Below are 24,065 nucleotides of genomic sequence, written 5' to 3'. Positions count from 1 at the left end.
CCTTTGAGCTTTTTGTAGCAAATCTAAATAAGTTGACAGCTAATCAATTTTTCTGGGATCATAGTTTTCTTAGAGTCTGATTACTATATTTATCCAATACATTTAGTTTCTACCTTGAGGAAACCTATAGTCTGTTGATTGAGCCAGTGGGAACACTAGTTAGATTTGTAGGACTTTCTGTGTAGCGAGCATACAGCCAAGCCAATTTGTGACTCATGACAGAACTGTTCACATAGTGTGTCCAGTTTTCATTCTTCTTGCATTCTTGTTCACCTGAATCTTTTTTCTTAATAAAATTGCTTTTCATTAAACTTAATACGTTGCAATCTGTAGATTTATTGACACTTTACATAGGCTATAAGATACAGTAACCCCAAGAAACATTAGAGGTGGGAATCACCATATAACTCACGATACGATATTATCACAATAGTTAACGCACGATACGATATTATTGCAATTTTTAAAAATATTTTGCGATATTCAAATTCTGTACATAAAGGTAAACTTTATCAATATTCATTTTATCTAATATCAAAGTCTCACACTCAGTCTTTCTCTCATTTCAGTCAGTTTTATTGTTGACAAACTGAACGGTTTGTATTACAGTCTAGTCCAACTTAACTGATTGCAACCATCTGGTACAATTATAGCTATTCTGAACTATGAAATTTATGAAAACTATGCAGCCCATTCAGCAACTGAAGAATTTAAAAGTAAATTAAAACAAAATATAATTTTACATTAAATAAAAAAGTTTTAAACTTAATTAAAATAAAACATGTCTTAAATTAAAATAAGTAAACTGTCATGTTTATTGCTGCCAAAAAAAAAAGTTAAACACATTTGGACAGTGAAGGAATGTCAGGATTCTTGCTCAGAAAAAGGAGCTGATCAACATGCTCTGAAGTCAGAGCATGTTCCAGTCCACGAAAAAATTGTTTGTAACAAAATATCGATTTCTGCTGTCCCTGTATCGATACATTATTAGCAAACAAAATATCACGATACTACACAGTATCGATTTTTTCCCCCACCCCTAAGAAACATGGAAATGAAACTCGACCTTCAGTGTATTGATCCTTTAAGACTCCGAGCCCATGTTATATTCATTTAGTACACTGTAGAAATGACTCAATTATTTAGCAGCTTCTAAAATTGAAGCGGCAGATCTTTATAATATCAGCAGGCTTAATAAAATATGGAACTGCGGTGACAACACTAAGCCTAGTTTAGGTTGTTACTTTTTTGGACAGGGATCCTATTAATAGCTTCACGTTCACAGGGCTTTAAATAGCAGGTAATGAGCATGTTATGCTGCTAAAATGGGTAAATACATGTAGATTACTTGCGATAAGAAAAAAATAAGATCTGTTTGTGAAGTTTCGTCATTAGATTAGTGCATGCTGCAGAGCAGTCATATGCAGTCATTCTAAATCCTCTGATTATTCGTTTGAGTCTGCTGTGAAGAAGGCACAGATACTGTCGATTCAGATGACTTCTGTTGTTAATCATCTCAACATGATATAAAATCCAAACTTTGTTGTACTGTAGTGATATTATTTTCACACACTCCTCGAAGCCCCCTTTTTTCCCCTGAGGATTGCTGCACTGATTCCTTTGACACTGATCCTTGTGACCGTACCCATACCATTTCAGAATGCGATTTAAGAAAGCTTTTATGTGGTTTGTCTTTGAAGTGAGCATCATTTTGGGTGGCACATATTTTGGCATTTGTTATGAAGATTATGCGCCTCAAGGGGTGTCATGCAAAGAAATGAACCCGAGTCAAATGGGGACTCACTGACATTTTCACTAAAGAATAGGTAAATCTACTAAACTTTCTTTCTTTTTTCCTATAGAGGTAGTTGAGAGTGTGACAGTTAAAATGAATGCGCTGTTGCTGAAATGTTCTAATTGGCCAGCCTTGCACACAGATTTAAAACCCACTTTCTCCCACTCTTTGTTTTCCTTAGATTAGTTCCCAAAGGCCTAATCATGGGCTGTTTTGCACACTAGTTGAAATAATATTTTGAGATAGCTCTTTTCATCCAAGCATTTTCTTAGGCTTGCTAATAATTTTCAGTGCACTACACTCAGAGTATGTGGATGTAAGCTTTGACTCCTTTTAGACCTGAATGCAAATGTGTTAACGCATCAAATGCTCCACCTGAAAACTGCTTCTACCATTTACTGTCCCACTCAGTTTTGTTCTGTCAGCTACACATCACATTGTCCTGTCATTCCTCAGAATGAGTGAAGAAACAGCACTAATACAAAGATATCTGCAGTGAGAATGATAGTGAAGGAGTAGGAGGATCAAACAGGGATTTGAGCTAAGGGGTTACTAATGAGGAAATATTATGGGGAGACTGAAAGCCTATTGCTCTCAAAGCAGAATGAATGAATGCTGTTCTTAGAGGTTCACCTTGGGGAATTAAATGTGCGAATCATTATCGCAGAAAATGCTTTTAATTCATTGGCTCTGCTGTTCTACTGAATCATGTTTTCCTGCACTTATTTGTTCAGTTCTGTGAGTGTTCACGCCTGCAAGTTAGAACCACCAAATATGTTCTTGGAGTATAAAGATTTGGTACAAATATCACATATCAAGAGCAAACCTGGCAGTTTTTAGGTGCATGAATATCTTTATTTGTCAGAAAATAAACCAGGAAGTAGAAAAATATTTGACAGCAATGCCATTTTTTATTTTTTTAAATTCATACATTCCTTCTTATTCATTGTTATATGACACAGTTTCTCTCCAGCATTTGCGTTTAAGTATGCTGCCAAGAGACTTTTAGAGGATATAGCTGCAAGAGCACATGTTGGGGTTAAGAATGTCAGAGCTTGACACCATTGCAGTGTGACACTTCCTGCTAACATTCTTCCTCTTTGCCACCCGAAAACCTATTCAGGTACCAATATTAATGCTGGCTAATCCTTCTCGCCTTGCACTTCAGGACTTGTTAACTTCAAAAGATATTTTAAATAACACAGTATAACACCAGTTAAGCAAAGTCCTCGGTGACAAGGTATTCAGCCTTGCTGAATTTTAGAGCTGTAAAGCTGCCTCTCTGCCTATTCATTCGGTTTGACTCTTTAGTTTGTGTATGAATGGATGTTCAGCTTCCTGGTGATTAAGCGATCAGTAGTGTGTATTGTTCCTGCAGCCAAACACTTGGTGGTCAGCTAGTGTGTAATATGTGGCTTTAGGTCATCACACCAGCTACACACGTTTTAGTACAGTCACAGCGAGGCGACTAAGTTGTATGCTTAGAAAAATGTAGAAGGCCCCATCTTGCTTTTGTCCCCTGCTTTTGGACACATTATGCTCTTTACACATGTCTACAAATGGTCTTGTAAAAATTTTTTAACATAGAACCTTGAGTACTATATATCAGTTACTATATAACATGATAAAGGTTAAAATAATCTCTCTGAATATGTGTACAGGATCTTACATGTGTAGTTGGCTATTACGCACGCACACATGCACACGCCCTTCTGTAGTGTTCAGTGGTTAAATCATCACTCATCCTTTGGATGCGAGTCTTAGAGGTTGAAGGCGGAAAATTGAATGGCTACGCAGAGTCAAGGGGATTTACTACTGACGGACGAGTCCACTGGTCAGTCTCTGCAGAGGAGTGGCCACATGGCATTTAAAACTATTGATCAGCAATAAAACTGGAACAAAAGACACAGCAACTATAACTAAAAGGAGGCATAAACCTCAGGACTTCTGCAGCATAACTATGATTATAAGTCTTTTTTTTTCCTTTTGGATATTTAAAGGATAAATTATTTCTGTTACTTTGGAGTTAAAATTGTTAAAGTTTCATGAAAAAGCATGGGTAAAAACTGAACCAACATAAAATTGAGAGTGCAAGTTTTTTTTTTTTGTGTCTACTTGGGTATGGCCAGGAAATTTTGTTTTGGTTTTGTTCTAAGCTTGTTTCTTTCTTGCTCAGTGTCCGGGTCTTGATGTTATCACCCCTGTGACAAGACAAAAAACACACTGTGGAAGCGAGCCAGAGATTAATAATAACTAATGCTTAAATGCAAAGTGGTGAATAAACACAGAAAGCGTGAAAGAAACCCTCATGGACACCGATGTCTGTGAGGGTCTCGCAAAAGTACCACAGTTTAAGAAAACCTCGACCTTTCATACTTCACATTTTTCATTTCTTATATTGTGCTCAGCTCGCACTAGACATTTGTTGTAAGCAGAAGAACTTTATTTTATACATGCCAGTAAATAAATGGGATCTGACATATTGTGTTTACATCTGGCCGCTGGAGAACCACATAATGTAAAATAGCATGTTGCAGAATCACCATCTGTGTGGAGGGCCCCTGTGGTTCAGCACATAACAACATAATGAAACAAAGCGCTCAGTGTGTCTCTCTTCACCCTCAGGAAGTGTTCAGACAGAGATTTTAATTCTTTCCTCATTCGGAAGCACTAAACCTCCTCCCTGGTTAGTTGGTTAAGAATAAATATTTTACATTGGTGCATCATCTGTGCAGAATGACTATGCCTTTTTTTTTTTACATACCACCATTGATGCCATAATTTCTGATCAATTAATTCTAAATCTACTGATTAGACATCTATATTTAGGCTTTCATGCGATTACTAATGTTATGCTGGTTAATACTTTTATGCGCTTAGCGAAAGCCAATTTTAAAATTGGCTTAAGTAAAACTGACAAGTTGGTTCACTGACACGTGCTCTCGCAAGTCGCTGCCTCCTGTCGTTTTAACAATGTATATCATTTCACACATGACCTCATAGAGTTGATGCGTAATCTTAAAGAATTAAATACCCTACCAAATATCTTGGAAGAAATACTCACAATTTCTAAGCTTAATGAGACAGATCTATATGGGTGTGCTTTACAGGTTGCATAGAGGATAATAGTCTAGCAAAGGCTGACTGTGTCTGAGCGGTGTGCATTAAGGCTGAGAGGAGGACATAACTTGTGGTTGTTTGGAATGAACCTCGGTGTGGTCTTGCATAAAGTCCAAACAGTGCTGCTAATATGCACGATAAATGGGCTTACCGAGGGCCAATTACCAGCTGCCAGAAAGGGCAAGGCTGCCTTGCGTAGACAGTGAATTTATTTTGTTTTGTGTCAGAGCATATTTGGATGCACTAGGGAGACATTATTGTGGCTCACTTCATTTTTTCATTTTGCAAACTACTTGTTTCTAACTCTTTCCTCGGGGCATGCATTCGATTATTCAGTGAGCACAGTTCTTATTTTGTGCTTGCAAGTGATAATGTATCATTCAGACTTTCTTGTGTTAAAGTCATGATGTTCGGAAAATATCTTTAAGCCAATGAGCTGAGTTATGAGTTGGTGTCACAGTGCTACAGCAGGTACTATACCTCTCTATGATGTGTACCTTTATTACATACTTTTCCCCCCGCCAACATCTTTAGACGAGCAGTAAGTACCGGGTTATGTTTAATGTGACACACGCTGCATTTAAAGATGGAAACTGCACATAATTTGCATTCATTACAAGTCTTAGAGAGTGACTTTAAGGTCAGCACCATCTCTCCTGGTTGGAGCCAGAACCCTCCAAATATTTTTCCCTGTTTCTTGATTGGCTGAGAATGGCAATGGCTTTTTGTAGTGCACCATATCAGCGTGAAAGTGACCGTGATTGAATTTAAATGACTCAGCCACAGTAAAAATCTTAAATATCTAAGGACTTCAAATCGCTATGTCATTCAGCCTCATGCAAAAGCACTGAAATACCCCCTGCAATGCTTTTTGCTCTCAGTAATGTTTGTTTGTTAAGTCTGATGCAAATTCTTTGCCTAATTAGCATTATCCCCACTGGCCATTCATGTAGGTCCTTAAAATTAATTATTTGTTTGTGCTTCTTGGAGTAAATAGCCTGTGTAATACATGGGTAACAGTTTTTAACTGTTATTGAAGTTAAAGTTATTTAATATGAAGTGAAAATGGTATAATTTTTGCTTCTCTAGAGCTCATTCTTGAGATATTCAGCTAAGCATATGCATGCATGGACAGTTAGGCAAAAGCAATACAGCTAAGTCTGTGTGAAGGTAATGGAGTTGATTCCGACTCGGTGCCTGCTGTGAGGTTATCACAGATATAATTAAATATACATAATTTTTTTAAGCTACTGTTGCAGAACAAAACATCACTTAAGTTTGACTTTAGTGATTCTCTCCCTGTGGAAAGCAGCTTGGCTGATACAGTAGCGATGGCTGTGTGTATTTGAAAGGCCAACCCTGTGTTTATGAATAGATGAGGGTTTGAAGAGCAGATAAACCACACAGATTCATAACTCAGTATGTTGTTCTCTTCCATGGAAGAGTTACATAAGACATTATATCAACACTCAAGTTCAAAAAGGGCTGATCAACTTTTAATGCAGGCAAGATAAGAAGGCAACTCTACAAACTTGGCCTCTAATAACTAGTAAGAGAGACAAACAGCAGCTGCTTGCATTTTAGGATAAACTTAATTTTTGCTTATTGGTATGTGGACTGGTTCTGACATAGCTCTTTCTACCCTGGTGGAGCATTCAAAGAGCTTTATAATGACTGTATATGACATGTAACTCTCATAAATCAGAAATGTGTTGAATGCGTATGCATATAAGAGACACTTGACTCTTAACATCAGTTAAATAAAAAAGGACTGTGAGCTTGTTTCATTACCGTATCCATACTCTGCAAAACCTTAAAGACTGCTTGGAGTGTAGGTATAATAATATGGCACCGTTAATGGGTTAATAAAATTAGTAATACCTTATTCACAGGACTGGAGCAGAAGTCATTTTAATGTAAGCTTGCAAACTGACATTGGACATATGTTACTATGTGATGGATGACAAAGGGTGAGCTGGCCTCTTCTTTTTCAAATGCTGCAGTAACATGGTGAACTGTCATTATCTGCATTGTGTGTGCATGCATGCACACAAGCCATTGACGCTAGAGTAATGACTAATTTGCAACAATGGAGCTGGCTAAGCTTAGCTGTTGTGTAACTTTATCTGTAGTCATGTAATTGTAATATAACTGAATTAATTAACTTACAGTTGTTTTTTGGGGTTTTTATCTTTGTCAACAATCAAAAAAATGTGTTGGTGATCTGCTTGAAAAAACCAGGAAGTTATTTTTTGATTGTGTTCCTGTGTTAATGAATGGTTTTATTTGAGTGTCACTAACTCTGAGTGTTTCCTTATCTCTGAGGTGAAGGGAGTTTTTGGTGTTATAGACGAGTGTGAGTTTGTACGTCTGTGTGTGTGTTTCTGTCCATTCATGTGTAAATATAATGATGAGTTATTGATTTATAACAACCAGGATTGAAATAAACACATCATTGCACTTCATATTGAGCACTAATTCCACTGTGCCAAGTGGTGCTGAACAGATGACCTGATGGTTAAGATTTATCAGAGTTTCTAAATCCTAAAATAATGCTATTGAATCATGAATTTGTTTCTAGACAAATACACGATGACCTAAAAGTTTAACTTGGTCTTTTATCAGCTTTACTATTCCTGGATCCATCATGAGTGAAGCCATACATCATTAACGCTTATATTGCAGGCTAGAAGCCCTGAAGTAATGCCGCCTTGACAGGACATAACTTTGCTCTTAGGGGCTTTTCAGAGTGAAAGCTTCTGATATATTCCTCAAACTAATAATATCACTCTATTGTGCAAGTTCAGCTGCCGTCAGACAGATAGTCCAAAGGCAGTCTCTGACTGGAGTGTGGAATGAGCAATTCTGCCCATGTACTTCCTCCCTGGCTTTAGATGGGAGTGTATAATTATGTACAGCAAATGTGTCACCAAGATATAAGCAGCCAAATGTTTCTAGTCCTGATTTGCCTGTACAAGCAGCAATGATTGGTTATGCTCTTGCCCTCTAAGCTGAGTGACTTTAATGTATTCGTCGTTTCATTATTTTGTCTTAATTATGCTAAAAGTAGGATGTTATTCTTTGAGAGGTGATCATTTTGTTTCTATGATGATATCACTTTTGATACAGTGCAGTGTTTGGTACTTTACACTGATAGCTAAATGGTTTTTTAATGTTGTGAAAGAATCCATAACTACAGTGCTGTGCAAAAGTCTTAATATATACCCTCAGATGTACTAGTAATTCTTTTTTTAATGTTTTTAAGGTCTTTGAAAGTTTTTCTTTGTGCATTGGCTGCTTTTTTAGTCTTGTCTTTTTACCTGAAAATCTTCAGAATTGTTACTTTTGCTAGTTAAGGAAGCTAACTCAAGGGATGAACCAGTGTTGTGTTTACACAAAGATGGAAACAGCACATACACAAAATAATCAACAGCAAAGATCTTGTTTTTAAATTTATATTTGTTGTCAATTTTTCCTTTGCATCTATAAAAAAAGATAACAGAGATAACACCTTTTGACAAACATGAAGCAGTATTTTGTGCACCAAGGTGATTAACAAAGAGCTATTTACTAAAAAGTTGGCATATCTCTGCATGATGTATACTGTGTCCTAAAAAATGTGCAACTGGACAAGTGGAGGACAAAAGAAGACTTGGCAGGCCTGCAGACTGTCTGCAACAGGAGAACAGTATCTGAAAGTCATGGATCTGAAAAAATCCAGCAATCAAACCTGACACGGGACCTGAAAATACATTTGATCCTTGAGCAAATGTACCTATCTACCGTTCACCAAAACCTAATCAGAAATGCACTCAGTGTAAGGGTGGCTCTCAGAAAGCCATTCATAACGATGGGAAAGAAGATGAAAAAGACTGGTCTAAATCAGTGGCAAAGGTCTTATGATAGCCATCTGTAACACACAATGAAAGCTGTAATGGTTTGTGGTTGAATTTCAGCCAGTGATGTTGGGAATTTTGTCAAAATCCACAGAGTTATTAACATAGAAAATTGCTGTCAGATTTTGATCCACATGCAGTACTATCTGGAAAGTGTCTGATTGGCAAAAGCTTCATTTTTCATGGTGACAAGGATCCCAAACACACTGCCAATGCATTAAAAGCCTACCTGGATAGAAAAACACAGAAAGGAACACTATCAGTCATTGACAAGCCTCCCCAGAGCCAGGACCTCAACAAAAACAACATAATCCTGAAACACTGAAGTTTTACTAATACAGTTAGATGGACTAACAGTATTAGTAAAATATATCTGTGTTTGTGGGTTCCTGCAACATTCCTGCAAAAGCACTGATGGATATTGTCAGTGGTTGCAGCCCAAGACAGGTACTTGACTGATGCTGCACACAGTTTAGCAGTAATAGAATCTAGAATGAATAACCTCATTGTTGTTGTGAAGGTCCAAATTATGAACGAAGCTTGGACTATTTGTCATCTTGTTTTCGTTCAACTTTTTTCTTTTGTGCAAAACCAGCACAAGTCATACTCCCTGCATTATTATGGAATGTACAGAAACATTATTATTCAGAAAAGAACCAAAGAAAGAAGATTAGTGTAATTACATTTTTTATAGGATTGGGAAAATTGCCCATATTGTGTTTCAGTATTACACTGGGTACCATTTATAAAGTGTTTAGATAACAGTATGTTTACAGAGCTAATAATACAGTTTTTGACAAGATCTTCTTTTTATGCATAGGTAGTTATTATGCTACCATATCAGTGGCACAATGTCATTAAAATTACATAATTACTACTAATTATCACATAATAGCTATCAAAAATATCCTCTGATGGTTGGCAGTATGGCTGTGAGGGGGTTTCTTGGACTGTATTTGGTTTTGGAGGCTTACATAATACAGTGGCTTATGAATGTATAAAGATTATAATCAGCAAGCCCTGTAACAGGTACTAGGTTGTAGCAGTTTTTAATGTTTTAGAATAATATAATAATAAAATAATATATACTGGATCTTCCTATTATTTTTGGTGTTCTCATTATCTTTAATTGCTGGGATGTGCAGGTTATGTGCCATAACCTCAGAAACAACGATGACCATACACCATAGCAACAAGCAGCAAATCAGTGTGTTCAGTAAGTTTTATATTTTCCTCTCCTGTTTATGAAGGTGACTACTCTGGTGAACACCAGCAACAAAGGGCCATCCAGTAAGAAGAAGGGACGCTCTAAGAAGGCCCACGTCCTGGCAGTGTCTGTTGAGCAGGCTACCCAGAACTTTCTCGAAAAGGGAGAGCAGATTGCCAAAGACAGCCAGGACCTCAAGGAGGAGCTTATTGCTGCTGTGGAGGATGTTCGTAAGCAAGGTAAGCCCGACTGTTTGTGCTTTCATTTTTGTTTTTAAATTGTGACTGGTCAGATAACAAGATTGTTAGTGTCTGTAATTCCTTATGCTTATTCTCTGTTAGACATCTAGTAAATTTTTCTAGATCATCAATTTCTAGAACATCAGTTATTGTCTTTAACCTCCTAGGACCTGACATCCACATATGTGGACATCACATTTTGGGTTATTTAGACCAAAATATTCAATTTTGCTCTACAAGGGCCTGATATCCACTTACGAGGACATTATACTGCTACTGTTCTATCGAAATTTTAAATGAATATCCTCATATGTGGCTCTTATTTTTCCTAAAAACAAAAGTAAGGTAAAAAAAAATCTGGTAATTCTTTGTTTTTACATTATCATATCAAAGAGAAATTAAAGAAATTAAAAATGCATGCGGTGGAAGAGTTCGGGTCTTAGGAGGTTAAAATATTTTTTCTTCAAAACACTTTAAAAGACATTAAAAAAAGTTCCTTTATTTCCAAGCATCCAGTTTGCATATATTTATAATGGAATGGAGACTGGGTTGTTAACCTGTTTATTCTCTGTAACATATGAAATCAAAATCTCTGAAATCAAAATACTTTCATTTAGATATGTTTAATTGAGCATCTGTACAGACCAAATCTGTCCAGGTTGCAGCTACACATGACACTACTACAGATGAACAGTGAGGAAGTGTGAGATGCATGTGGAATTCAGAGTGTAGTCACATTAATGTTACTGATATGTAGTTGACAAAATAATTCCAATAATCAAAAGTAGTTCTGTATGGGCTATTTAAGGTCTCACTCACACAGGACTATAGACCAGTTGGCAACCACCTGGCAACCTTTAGTTGGTGGGGAAAAATGTGTATTCCTCGACTGAATGATTAATGGAGATTGCTTCCTGCTGCTGGGTGAAATCAGTTGCAAGAATGGTGCTACACCCCAAACCTACTTACGATTACTTTGCCTACTAGCAGGAAATCACAAGATTGAGAAACCAAATGCAGAAATAAAATGAAGGAAGACTCAATAAACAGTCTAGTAATGAAATCCATAAACAAAATAACATAAATGCAGAGGCAGGAGTAACACGAGGAAGCACACTGGGAGTTTAAACACACAATGTGACAAAGAGAAGACAGCACTATTTATGCAAGCACAGACACACAGGGATAGTAAGGCAAATGAGAAACACTTGGATAGCAAGACAACGAGACAGCAGAAGTCAAACTAGACATGACACGCTCAAGACTATCTGCTATCAAAATAAATCAGGAAATCACAGACTTGCATACTCAAACTTGAGATAGAAAGACACATCGGGGAAGGCTAGAAAAATAACAGAAAATAACAAAATCACAGATGATCGCAGTATCTGGAATAACCATTAAGTCACCACAAAAATGGTGTCGGGAAATGGCTTATGCTAAGACACTGTATTAATGTACAACACCCATGTTCACTACTATTATGACTGAAATAAGGACCCCTACTGACTTCTCTTGTTGTGTAAGTATTAGTATTCTAGATGAATAGGGAGCGTAATTGACATAAATGTAATGTTTTGGGAAAGTATTAAGTGTTTTGAATGTCATAGCAAGTCAGCTGTCTGCTCAACTTTAGATGAACAGAGAGTTAAAAGTGGCAAGCCAAATCCATTAAATATAGCAGATTAGTACCCATTAGATTTAGGCTTCACTTGCAGTGCGTGCAGCCTCACGAATGTAATGAGTCTAGTTCTGGAGTTGTTTACCCTAAAGTCATGCATCGTTAAAGCTTCGACTGTCTGTAATGTTGAGGGACCTTGCTGAATTTAAGGGTATTATAGATGCCCATTCTCATTAACGATTTGAAACTTAGTCGCTGAAACATCTGCATGGATGCAGCGCCTCACTCGAACAACAAATCATACTCTACTTTCTGGTGGCTTACACAGATGGAGCAATGTCACAGTACTTTGTAGTTCTCCGAAGTTTATTTTCTGTGCGGAGTGCGAGTCAGTGAGCCTTTATGTGAATCAAATGTTTGTCCCCAGAATGGAATTGGATTCCCTGTTCAGAAACCACATCAGCAGAAAGAGCAAATGGAGCTCAGCATATGTTGTGTTGTAGCCGTATTCCTCATCCTGCTCTGTCAGCGCATACTTGGCTGCAGGTACTGTTGAATATTGACTTGACTGCTTTGGCACACCGCTCTTCTGAGGTGTGAAATAGACTGTTACCATACAGGTCATCACCACAGCTGACATCAGAAGGTTCAAGATTAATCTTCTCGCTTGTTAGGCATGCAAAGCGAAGTGACAAGGTGTGTTAAAAAATATTCTTGGACATTTAAAAAATGTAGGACATGCTTTCAACTAACACTGCAGCATTTTTGTGTGCAAATGGCCATATTTATACTGAAGCAAATGAATTTACAGTCCTTTCTGACTCTTTAGAAAATATGTCCCTGAAAAAAATATTAGACTAAAATACTTACTTCCTGACTTTAAGAAAATAATAGGACGTCAGTACTAATACCACACATATTTAGTAGGTTGTATATAAGTACTGTACATACCAGGTCATCAGGGAGAACAGTTCATATTAATAATGTTAAACTTAACATTATTAAGCATGAGGATATGCTATGTTGTCTGTATCCCACAGACTAAAAAATAATAGCGCAGTTTAAGTGACCTTTAGCAGCTGCTGGAAGCGTGCCCCTTTGAAAGGAATTGTCTGCCTAGTTAAAGTCATTGTGAATTATAAAATGGTTTTAAATCTGTCATCGCCTCATCAGGCCTCTCTCAATGTGACCTCAGGGTCCCAGTCCCCTTCATCTTGTCATAAATTAAATTAGAGATGCTGATTTCAGACCATGGAGGGGTTCAGTAATACGCTTTTCTCTGTCACTCTTCACTGGGCCAGACAGACGTATGGCACTACCAGTATCATCATGAGTTCATTTGCAGTTCTGTGTGTGTGTCCCTGTGTGTGTGTTTAGTTGAACACATGCTGCGCATGTTTGTGTTTAACATGCTGAGTTCTGTTTATCTGATTATGAGGTTATCACTCTGGCATAACATAAACAACTTTGTTTACTCACTAATTCTTATTTATGCTAAGAGAACTGGTTTGCCAGTTTTTGCCTGTTGCCAGGTTTCTCCTGATCCAGGTGGAACATGTCTAATTATTTAGAGTACCAATGTTTGCATGCACGTGCGTATTCAGATTCATTTTATATGCTTTGATTTAATGTTGGAGATGTGGGGGATGGGTTTTGCGCAGAAATATGAGCCATATACATACTAGTGTATTGTCTGTACTACCCGGCCTAAGCTGAAGTGTCTAAGGCTTACTGTGGTTGCCATGCTAGCAAACTACTTGTTAAGTAGCAGTGAAACTTTGGAAATTTCAATGTAAACTGCAGAAGGAGAACATTTGCCTTCAAACTAAAAGCTGGGTCTTTTGAAATGGAAACTGTGGGTGACTGCAGCAATCAGTTAGCAACCAAAGCAATCAGAAGGTGGTTTTTGGTGCAGCACCCTTTTTCTGATCGATTTAACCAGCAAGCAACTTCTCTCGTGACTGGTTGGGGAATACATATATTTGCCTAGCAACTGGAGGTTGTCAGCGGGTTGCAAATTGGTTGCTAGGACAGGCAATTTTAATAGAGCCTAAGATGTAGTTTTTCTGACAAACTGCTTCATGACCTCTGAGCTGTATGAGAAGAAGCTTAATTACACTTAATCTTCAGTCAGTTTTAACAATTTGGGTGATTATAGTCTGCACACACATGCACTCACACTCACACAGATAATATCATACTCTCTGCTCCACTTACTGTTTTCTTCTATCCATTTTGCAGGAGAAACCATGCGTATTGCCTCGTCGGAGTTTGCCGATGACCCGTGCTCCTCTGTGAAGCGTGGCACCATGGTGAGGGCTGCCCGCGCCCTGCTCTCTGCTGTCACTCGCTTGCTCATCCTTGCTGACATGGCTGATGTCATGAGGCTGCTGGCCCACCTTAAAATTGTAAGTGCAGTAAACACCCAACCAAGTATACTTCTTGGTTACGTTGTGATGGAGCTGTACTTAGAACTGCAACACTTTAAATATATATATGTGTAAAAAATACTGACTCTCCAAATCTGTACGTGGTTTTAAGACTTGTATGCAGAGTTTGCTCAAAGAAGGTCAGTAAACAAAAAAGACTTCATGTTGGTGTATAGTCCGTGTAGTCAGTGCAGACTTTTATAACAACCTCTGCACACATTTGCATTTAGATAAGGAAATGGAGGAGCATCCTGGAAACGGACATTATAGCATAGTGCTCTGGTGTGATGAACTACTCTCAGTGTAGTCATGTGAAGAACGTGAGCTGTTCATTCACTTAGACAGTAGCTCTGGGCTTTATAACTCGAGTTAATACAGTGTGCCAGAAAGAATGATATGTATTTGGTATAATCTGAATCAAACTCATGCCTGCATCCATCTGCAGTCACTCATTTTGTCCCTGTCTCACAAATGCACAAACACTAAAAATCCTTTTTTCCAGTCTCATTCTTCAGGCCCACATAGGGACTTAACTCAAGCCTGTATAAGCCCCACCATCAAAGGCCACTTAACATTATCTCTGTCTCTTCTCCCGTTTTCATTACATCTTCCGCAGCATTTTTAACAGGGATAAATGGGTTTATAGTTAGGATATATCAGCAAGATGGATTGACACTTACTGAAATTACACAACTACTAAAAACACATTAGATATTACAATTACAGAAAATAAATGTTTTAACTAATATTGATTATTTAAGACGTTGTCTACTGGTTTGTGCACAAAGTTTTTGAAAGACTGTGTGCGTATATGTGTGGCAGGTGGAAGAAGCCCTGGAGGGAGTAAAGAATGCTACCAATGAGCAGGATCTGGCCAACCGGTTCAAAGAGTTTGGGAAAGAGATGGTGAAGCTTAACTATGTGGCAGCCCGGAGACAGCAGGTACCTGGAATTCCAATGTCTCATGCTCTTTCAGAAAAATAACGTGTCTCTCTTGGATAAAAGGTCCTCCAAGTGTCTGCCGTTCTTCTTCTGTCTTGATAAACGAGGGAATGTCACAGTTGAAGCCTCAGCCTGTAAAATATTAGAAACTCGAACTCAACTCAAAGCTTTAATCAATCAGATTGCAAGCCTTGTGCAAACAAATGTTGCTATAATCTGACATCACTCTCTAGCAGATGTTAAGTGTTTGTTTCAGACAACCAGTTTAATCTGTTTTGCATTAAGGGCATTTGTCTCATTAGAGCCAGCTTTAATACATCCAATTTCTTTGTGCCATGGAGTAAAATTGAAAGATTGCATAGGATAGGATAAAAAAAATACAATGGCCAACACACATTGTTTAAAAATGTATTGTAAAATTCATCATTTTAAAGTCAGAAATATTACACACATTTCTTTTAGATTTTTGGTCATTAACATTTAACACTAGAATTCACAGCTGTTGTAAATAGGCCACATTTGTGTAGTCTCCTTTGTAATGTTTTAGCAAATTATAAATGGTGCGGATTATTAGTGTGTAGGATTTGTTTTAGCTGGGATGTAGAGTAAGCAAAATCTCTGCACCAGCGCTTATTTGATCCTGGAGAATTACACATCAAAGTGATTTTTAATATGGCCCCCAGTGTGACAAAAAGCTTATAGAGGATTTTTTCCTGCATGTGTCATGTTGGCAAGCGCCCATGCTGCCGAGGTGAACCAGAGCAAAACACTGAGGCTAATTCTGCCCAGCTCTATAGTTGCTGATCTGCTGACGCTGCCTTAACTTTGTGAAGTTGAAACAATACCAGTTCATCAGATTCAATTCATCAAATGGGACATGAACTTGTTTTTTAACAATATAGTTCCCCAACTGTGACCTGTTCCTCACACTGTTTTCAATTTCTCAAGCAATACTCCAGGGTTTTGCAAGTTACACTGTTATTATCGCTTGTCTGAAAAAAACCCCAAAAAAAACAAAAAACCTTTGCTATCTTCTCAGGAGCTGAAAGACCCCCAGTGCCGAGATGAGATGGCAGCTGCACGTGGGGCCCTTAAGAAAAATGCCACTATGCTGTATACGGCTTCTCAGGCCTTTCTGCGCCATCCAGACGTGGCAGCCACACGGGCCAATCGAGACTATGTGTTTAAACAGGTCCAGGAGGCCATAGGAGGCATCTCAAGTGCTGCACAGGCCACCTCACCCACTGACGAGAAGCATGGCCATGCTGGCATTGGAGAACTTGCTGCTGCCCTTAATGAATTTGATGTAAGTCAACAAGCATTTTTGTACTGCTTTAAAAATACAAGACTAAACCATACATATATATCACGTCTCTAGTACAGGACAAGGGTTCTGCATGATATGTTGATACAAAGAGTACTGCGTAATATAAAAAGTTGGGTGTTTATGTGGGCAACTTCTTACAGGTTATCACTGATGCTATGACTACATGGACAATAGTTATTGTATATTTTACCTTTCATTTTGACTATATTTTGACCTTTGGCTCTCAGACAACAAAAAACTCACTAGTATATTCTTTCTTTCAACATATAACTCAAAATAATAATAATCATGTACAGCGATGGTTAATCATCTTTATTCACATTATACACAATCATAGGCCCAATTATGGCCAGGAACCTCCATGAAAAGCATCATCTGCTGCCATCTAGTGGCCAGATGTTAACAGTGCTGTATTGCAGGATGGGCTTTTTGCATCAAGTCCTCCAGATGTTGAAAACTATCAGTCCTCTTTTTTTAAATTCCCTGAAACATGTTCTGACAAAAAATATTAACTGGGCTTGAAATCCAGGAAAAGTGAGTCACTAAGCCACTAAGGAATAGGTTAGAAGGACCCTTATTTAAGGATAAAAGTATTATTCAAGCTTGTGCCATGACCGATCAGGATCACACTGTCTTCACATGTAGATTTACTGAAAGGTATATTGCGGTACACAGTATTTAATAGATAACTTCAAGACATGAAATGTTGCAGTGTGTAACAAATTTAATAGCAAAGCCACCCAATGTAAGGTTTATGACACAGCTGCCTTAACTTAACAGTACTGGTAAATACCAAAATAATATTTTTAATGATTCTGTAACGGTTAAAAATAATATTTTTTATATTTTTTTGTATTTCTGAAGTCGAGTCCAGTGTTTTGACTCAAATTTGGATACAAACAAACATGAATTCAGTTTATTCTTTGCCATTAAACAAGCTTGGGACAGATTTCTGCATCAACATATGGTGAATTTAATATTTTTCAGTTTTCACTCACAGCTACAAAGGTCAGAGTAGAAAAGCGCAATGTTCCACTTACTGTGTACATACAGTTATGTTAATTAGACATAAATAAATCATATTTAAAAATTCCTTTCTTATCAATGAATGGGTTTTATTGCTGTCTGCATAAAATGTTTTATCATTGATTTAAGTAACTATAATCCTTGACAGTATCAGTCCCAAAAGCTGAAAGAATTAACTAACAAAATCTCTCTCAAATCTCTCAAATCTCACTTAATCTGCTTATCAAAAAACCCCATACAAACATTAAAAAGCCCTGCAGTCTATTACCTATTACCCAGTACACTAATGATACAACATTATACCTGATAATGTACGATTCTGCTCGACTGTATTTCTCTGTTTGGTGTTACTGAGCTGACACAACAAGTTAGTTACCTCACAGAAAATAATATTTTCATGATGAAAGAATATTTAGCTTTGGATTTGTTTTTAATATATTTATAGAAGAAACAAACTGTTAAAAAAAACTTTACAGCTTCACCCTTTAGGGGGCTAAGATATGCAACCTTATGTGTAATATTATTTAAATACAATTTAGACTTTAAGGATGACAATTTGGTTTGACTCTTCAGATTTACAATGGGAAGTGCAATAAACAATGGCCTTTTTAGATCCCACAACCTTGTTGTTTAAAAAAATTACATTAAAAAACTCTCTGTGTAAACTGTCTCCTTAAATGTGAGGAGATAAATCACAATAGACCATGTGGAATGAAAATGACATTGTTGAATGAAAAGTTGACTGTAATTATGCATTCTCTAATCTCGTTAGCCCCACTTTCATATATATTGTTTGATGTATTTTCAGGGAGATTGTGTTCCATGTAGGGCTTTGAGTAATCAGCATTTAACTCGGAGGAAATGATCTACTCTAGCTTACGTGTTTAAACCCACACTTACATGTTGAAGCTTTCTCTTCCAATTTGATTTATATTTCCAGCTCTTTTTTAACTCTTTGGCAGCTCAAGTTTCCACCCCTTCAAACAAACTGTGTGCGTTTGTGTGTGTGTTTCCACAGTAAATGAAATATAGTCCCCCAAGTGCCATTTTCAGTACTTTCTTTTGGCCCCAAATATTGCTAGTTTGCATTGTGTTAGTGACACCTTGTGGTAACAGTTGGGAATTAAAATTGCAATGCAGCAGCTTTGAAGAGAACTGAGGGTGAAACACAGACAGCTGAATATTAGAAAATAAAAGCTGTCTTGTGCTGAAGGATTAGACAGAGACCTATATTTAAGTTTCTTCTGAACTTCCTATCCTATTATTTTGCACAGGGCCATGGCCTAAAGTAATCATATTGACTCTGTTTTTATGTAAAACAGTAGGACTTTTTAGAACAGCAAAAGACGTGCATAATTCGATTCTATTCGGCAGGCAGACAGCCAGCAGTTAAATGAGACAAATTGCCCTTTGCTAGGCCCTCTGTGCCGCCCGAAGCTGGTGCATGTTTAATTCCTAACTTACAACAGAGACACAGACTATGGTAAGGTCCTCTCAGAATAGTAATGAAGTGATATACTAAGCTATGAGGCGAGATGCTTAAAGGGTTTTGCGTATGCACATGCAGCACATGTTTAGTGCGAATATATTTAATAACGGCTTGTGCTGAGCAGTAAAACACATGCACGCATACCCACAATACTGTATAGAATATTCAGTTTATATATTCTTCCAATGCAAAAGTAGCTGTACATCTTTTTTTGTACACAGTGATGAACATTCATTCCTGTCGGTGCGCATGTGTTTTTGCTTTCCGTGTTTTAATCAAATGCCATTGGATACTGCTGAGTTTCCTGATTTTATCTGTTTTGGAGAGATAGTCCCCGTCTTGACTCGCCATTGATCGGCTTCTAATCCTTTGACTCTTGTGCATTGGTTTGACACATGGATGGAAGAGCAGACTGTAGCACTGACTGCTGTGACAGATATACGGTAAAATGTCTCTTTCCAGTGGGTGGGTTTTTGGAGGAAGGGCTGCAGTATAATGGTACTCATTTCGTTTCACTAATGGATATGAGTGACTACATATAGACAAGTTGTTCCCTCTACCAGAGAGATCATAATTTGGCCTAGACTATCAGCTTTGACTCATTGATTCTGTACTCGGTTACCGCAGTTTCCCACAGTCTCCTGACACTGACATTATGAAATAAAGGTAATTTGGTTGCACAAAAATGTAGATATATGACTAAAGGGTACAGTGATTTATATCAGTCTCACACTGACTTTTGTGTGGTCTCTATAACATTGCCTTTCATTTTGGTTAGAATGAAAGTAGAGTACCCTTCATCTCTGCCATCTTAATTTCAAGAATATGAAATTACCTATAAAAGAGGTGAGAGTATGGAGTACCTGCTGTGTGGGTAGTTATTCAAAAAAAGAAAAGAAAAGAAAAACAACTTGAAGACTCTATACATTTGTAACTTAAAAAAAAAACTAGCAAGGATGCCTCAACAAACCCTCAATATCTTTTGACACTGGTCTATAGCTGGAGTGAAAGGGCGGCTTAGGAATAAGACAGGAAAGAAGGAATGACCTCATTTATTCCTAGACACCTGGAATTACTGACACCTGGAATTAGTTTGAAATAAGTCAACACAGGACACAGACGTATAAGATCTATTTAGAGAGAAAAGGGAGGTCGGCGTTAGTTCACATTTACTCAGTTTCAGCATCTTTTGGCATACAACAAAGAGGTGACATTAGCTCCCTGTCTCCCTTTTACCTTTAAGAGCTCGCCATCAAGGACTTCCTCTAGAGCGTCTTTTGAAATACACTGAATGTCTTGGGAAGAGGTTTAATTTAAAGTACGCAAGTATGAATATAGCTTTCATGTTATTGACATTGAATGTTAACACCAGTTTTTGGTTTGGTATAGAAAATTAATATGCTGTGGAAATTCCCGTTGCTTCTAATGATAAATGTGTGATCCGGGATTTTTCCAGGCTCAATGATGGCAAAGAACTGATTGAACATTAGTGAAGTTAATTAAATTTAATGAAGGCTGCTAAAGAGATGTGCGTGTTTGTACTGGATTGACTATGACAGAGATAAACACAGTTAAGTTTAAGTGGAGCTGCTATCAACAATCTTCAAACGATAAATATCAAATAGTATTTACCAATTACCTCATACATCATATAAATGCCATCCAGCATGGACGATAACTCACGCCGAGCCTTGAAGTAAGTCGGCTAACGTTAGCAAGATTGACAACGCGTTCTGTTGTGATTTATGGCTAAAATACAGACGGGACCCTCTCTTTTAAATCACGTGACCTCATTTTTACTAATAATACGAGTTATGTTCTTAATTAGCCATCTGCTACCTCGGTCCATTATCTCTTCAATTTTCCACCGGCCCCAGCTGATTCCTTTTCTGCAATAATAGTCGACAGTGATAGATTTAACACCCTTAAAATAGTTTTTTTTTTTATTGCAGACATGGTCAGGCTTTGGGAAAGGCAGCACAGCGTTTAAGAGTGGCTACCTTTAAATTCGCTATGCAGGAAAAACCCTGTCATGTTGGAATGAAAGTCTTTATTCTGAGGATCTGAACTCAGCGGGAGGACAGATGGAGTTGAGGCCCTACGGGGAATGTGGGTAAAGACACACTGTAGCACACACATGCTTTGATTTTTAGGTCACAACCCACATACACAATGTAGCGATTCTATTAGACCTCAATATATGCCAAGGCAGTGTAGGTATGAATTCATTTTAGAAGATGTTCAGACGTGCTATGGCTTTTTATTCATGCTTCATGTAAGCTGTTATAGCACATGCACACATAGAAATGACTTCGTCTGTGGGGGGAAAACGGTCACTCGCTATGAGGATTTATGCACAGGGAGGAAACAGACTGTTGCACTCACCCAGTGTACATTTTAATAAGCAATCTCTTATTGTCTCTCGCTGCCTTTCTCCTACTCTGAGCCTCCTTATCTCTGTACAGTCAAACAGGAGAAGGATCTGATGCAGCCTTTTAAAATGGTGACACTGTCGGTCTTTCGTGCTCTCTCACACTCATTTGAAGTGTCACATAAAAGCAGCAGCAGCAGCAGCGAACAGCAGTAAAGTAAGTACTTCTTGCAGAGACCTTCTAAGTATGAAAAAACACAAGATACACTATGACTCGGGTAATGTAACTGAGCTAGGAAGAGCCTGCCAACACAAGTATGAGTTATAGATGGTCTTCCTTTTATTCCTCTGCTGCTGCGGCTGCTGCCGCCTTCGATTAGATGAGCCAAGTGGAGTGGGGAAAAAAATGAGGTTGGTGTCTTTTAACATAATTGTGATTGCATCAAAATGATTGCCTCGTCCTCAGCTTTCATTCTTTCCTCTCAACCAGCAAATTAAATTTGCTTCCTTCTGAGCAGGGATACACGATAGCATTGTTTGAATTTGAACGTTTTTTTTTTCTCCTCCTTAATATTATGTCAGATTTGGTCCAGTGCTGTGTCCTTTGTGTGCCACATCTGCTTTGTGTGGATCAGTGCAAACAGGTGGTCAAATGTGCAGCTGTTCAAACATATTACCCTCAGCCTAAAAGCTTATCGTAAGTTCACGCAGTGACCAGCAGGTGGCAGTGTTTAATTACATTTAATACTTGCCCAGTCTCTGTTTTCCTGTTCCCCACCCTCTCTATATCTTTTTCCATTTTTATCCCCTTTTCCTTAGAAACAGAGATTGTAGACTTGCTCAGAGCAAGAGCCTGCATTGCCTTGTATGTTTTTTTTTCTTTTTTTTGCACCGTTAATGAGACTGAAGCTATTTTTTGATTCGGAGACGTTTTGATGCATGTAGATGCCTTGAATTGAGCTCCGTCAAAGAGAATTCACTATTAGATTACCACATAGAGCCTTTTCAATATGGCCCCACAAATGCTGCTCTCTTCTCATCCACATTTCTACAAAGAAAGGGGCAACACAGTTAGAAGACCTCAGCTATACCCTTCTTTCACCCCTACTCCTGTTATGTCCTCGTAACAGCCCCTGACCCGAGTGCACTGTGAATGGTGCTTAGTGCCTGCATGTGTACTGTACGCGCAGGCAGTCAGAAACATATTCCATTCACACACATTGCAGACACACGGACAGAGGAGATCTCTGAGCCTGCGGCAGAGATCCAAGTCGCACTGGATCACTTTACCATGGTTTATTTTTCCATCTGCTTGTCCTCTTTCCTCATGTTTTTTTTTTAGGGGATAATTTACACGGCATCTTTTTCACTCTCTCACACCTCTGTCTCTTTTTCTGTTTCTCTTTTTTCACTCTTTTTGTTTTCATTGTCTGTTTTCATTGTCTGATCTGTTTTGAACCAATAGAGGTGTTTGAAATGCTAGCTTGCTTACATGCGTGCTCTGAGCCTATTTGATAGCACCATTGTATTTTTATGCAAAACCCTTCTCCATATATTGCTGGGCCTCTAGTCACACTGCACAAGCATATGCCTGCATACATTAGGGGCTAACTCTAACCGGATTTACTTGCTAGCTCAAAGAAAGTATGCATGAAAGCCATTCTTTGAATGTCATCGTGGCAAGCATTGGCTCCTAGTGTAAGTCACTTTTCAGTGCTGCACGTCCGTCTGTGTAGCGACAGGTAATTGGACACCTTTCTGTTTATAGGATGACACACTGAGAATCTTTGAATTACAGCTAATATAGGAATTCAAGTAAACATCACAGACATCACAACAGTGAGGGGAAAATGCTCTTCCCCTTTCTGTCCGTCTGTCTGCCCGTCTGTGTGAAATATGTGCATGTGATGAAGATTTTCATGTGTTCTTTTTGACATTTTGATTTCATTCTTTCCTCGTCGTTCCTATGGATCTCTTCGTCTTGTGGTATGAGCAAAATGGAAAATAGACAGGGTCTTCATTGTTAGTGTATACACAGTGACTGCACACTGATGACCTTTCCGCATACTGCGTTTGTGGATGAGATACTCTTGGACCAGACACAGAGATGGTGGCAGGTAGAAACGCGGCTCTAATGTATGTAGATGTATTCTTAACTGAGGGATAGCTTTCTTGGTAATTGCTATATCAATCTGGGCTCTCCTATCCTCACTGTCTCATTTCAGGCTCGCTCTTATTTTTCTCTCTCTTTTCCCTCGCTCTCGTTCTCTCTCTCTCACACACACACACACACACACACACACGCACACACACACACTTTCTCTTTCTGCATTGTCTCTCTCTCCTGCTTTTGATTATGTGGGTGATCAACAAATTTTAAAGCTACCTGTGAGCAGCTGGCAGATAAGAAAGAGTATATCCCGATCATCTCAGCGGCACTTTGCTGGGGAAGGTCAGACATAAATATGCCCAATCATGTACAGATGCTCACAGACCTTAAGCATTATTAACAGTATCGAACATAGTGCCAAGTGGCTTTGCTATTGACAGGAGCCCTGGCGTGTTCAATAAACTCCACTCCCACCGTCTTTTTCACCTTGGCT

General features: G+C 38.2%; 1 protein-coding gene across 1 annotated transcript in view; it reads left to right on the top strand.

The window, feature by feature from the left end:
• ctnna2 (catenin (cadherin-associated protein), alpha 2) overlaps positions 1-24,065 on the top strand; it is a 321,242-nt gene that overhangs the window by 43,550 nt on the left and 253,627 nt on the right. Inside the window, exons 3-6 of the mRNA XM_006787177.3 lie at positions 10,062-10,257; positions 14,120-14,286; positions 15,130-15,249; positions 16,289-16,555. Of these exons, the coding sequence (XP_006787240.1) occupies positions 10,062-10,257; positions 14,120-14,286; positions 15,130-15,249; positions 16,289-16,555 (750 nt within the window). The remainder of the gene's footprint in view (positions 1-10,061; positions 10,258-14,119; positions 14,287-15,129; positions 15,250-16,288; positions 16,556-24,065) is intronic.

Source organism: Neolamprologus brichardi, chromosome 6 (assembly GCF_056152115.1).
Source record: "Neolamprologus brichardi isolate AB-2024 chromosome 6, ASM5615211v1, whole genome shotgun sequence".
Taxonomy (NCBI): Eukaryota; Metazoa; Chordata; class Actinopteri; order Cichliformes; family Cichlidae; genus Neolamprologus; species Neolamprologus brichardi.
Note: the sequence above shows the minus strand (reverse complement) of the source record. Positions and strands in the feature narration are given on the sequence as shown.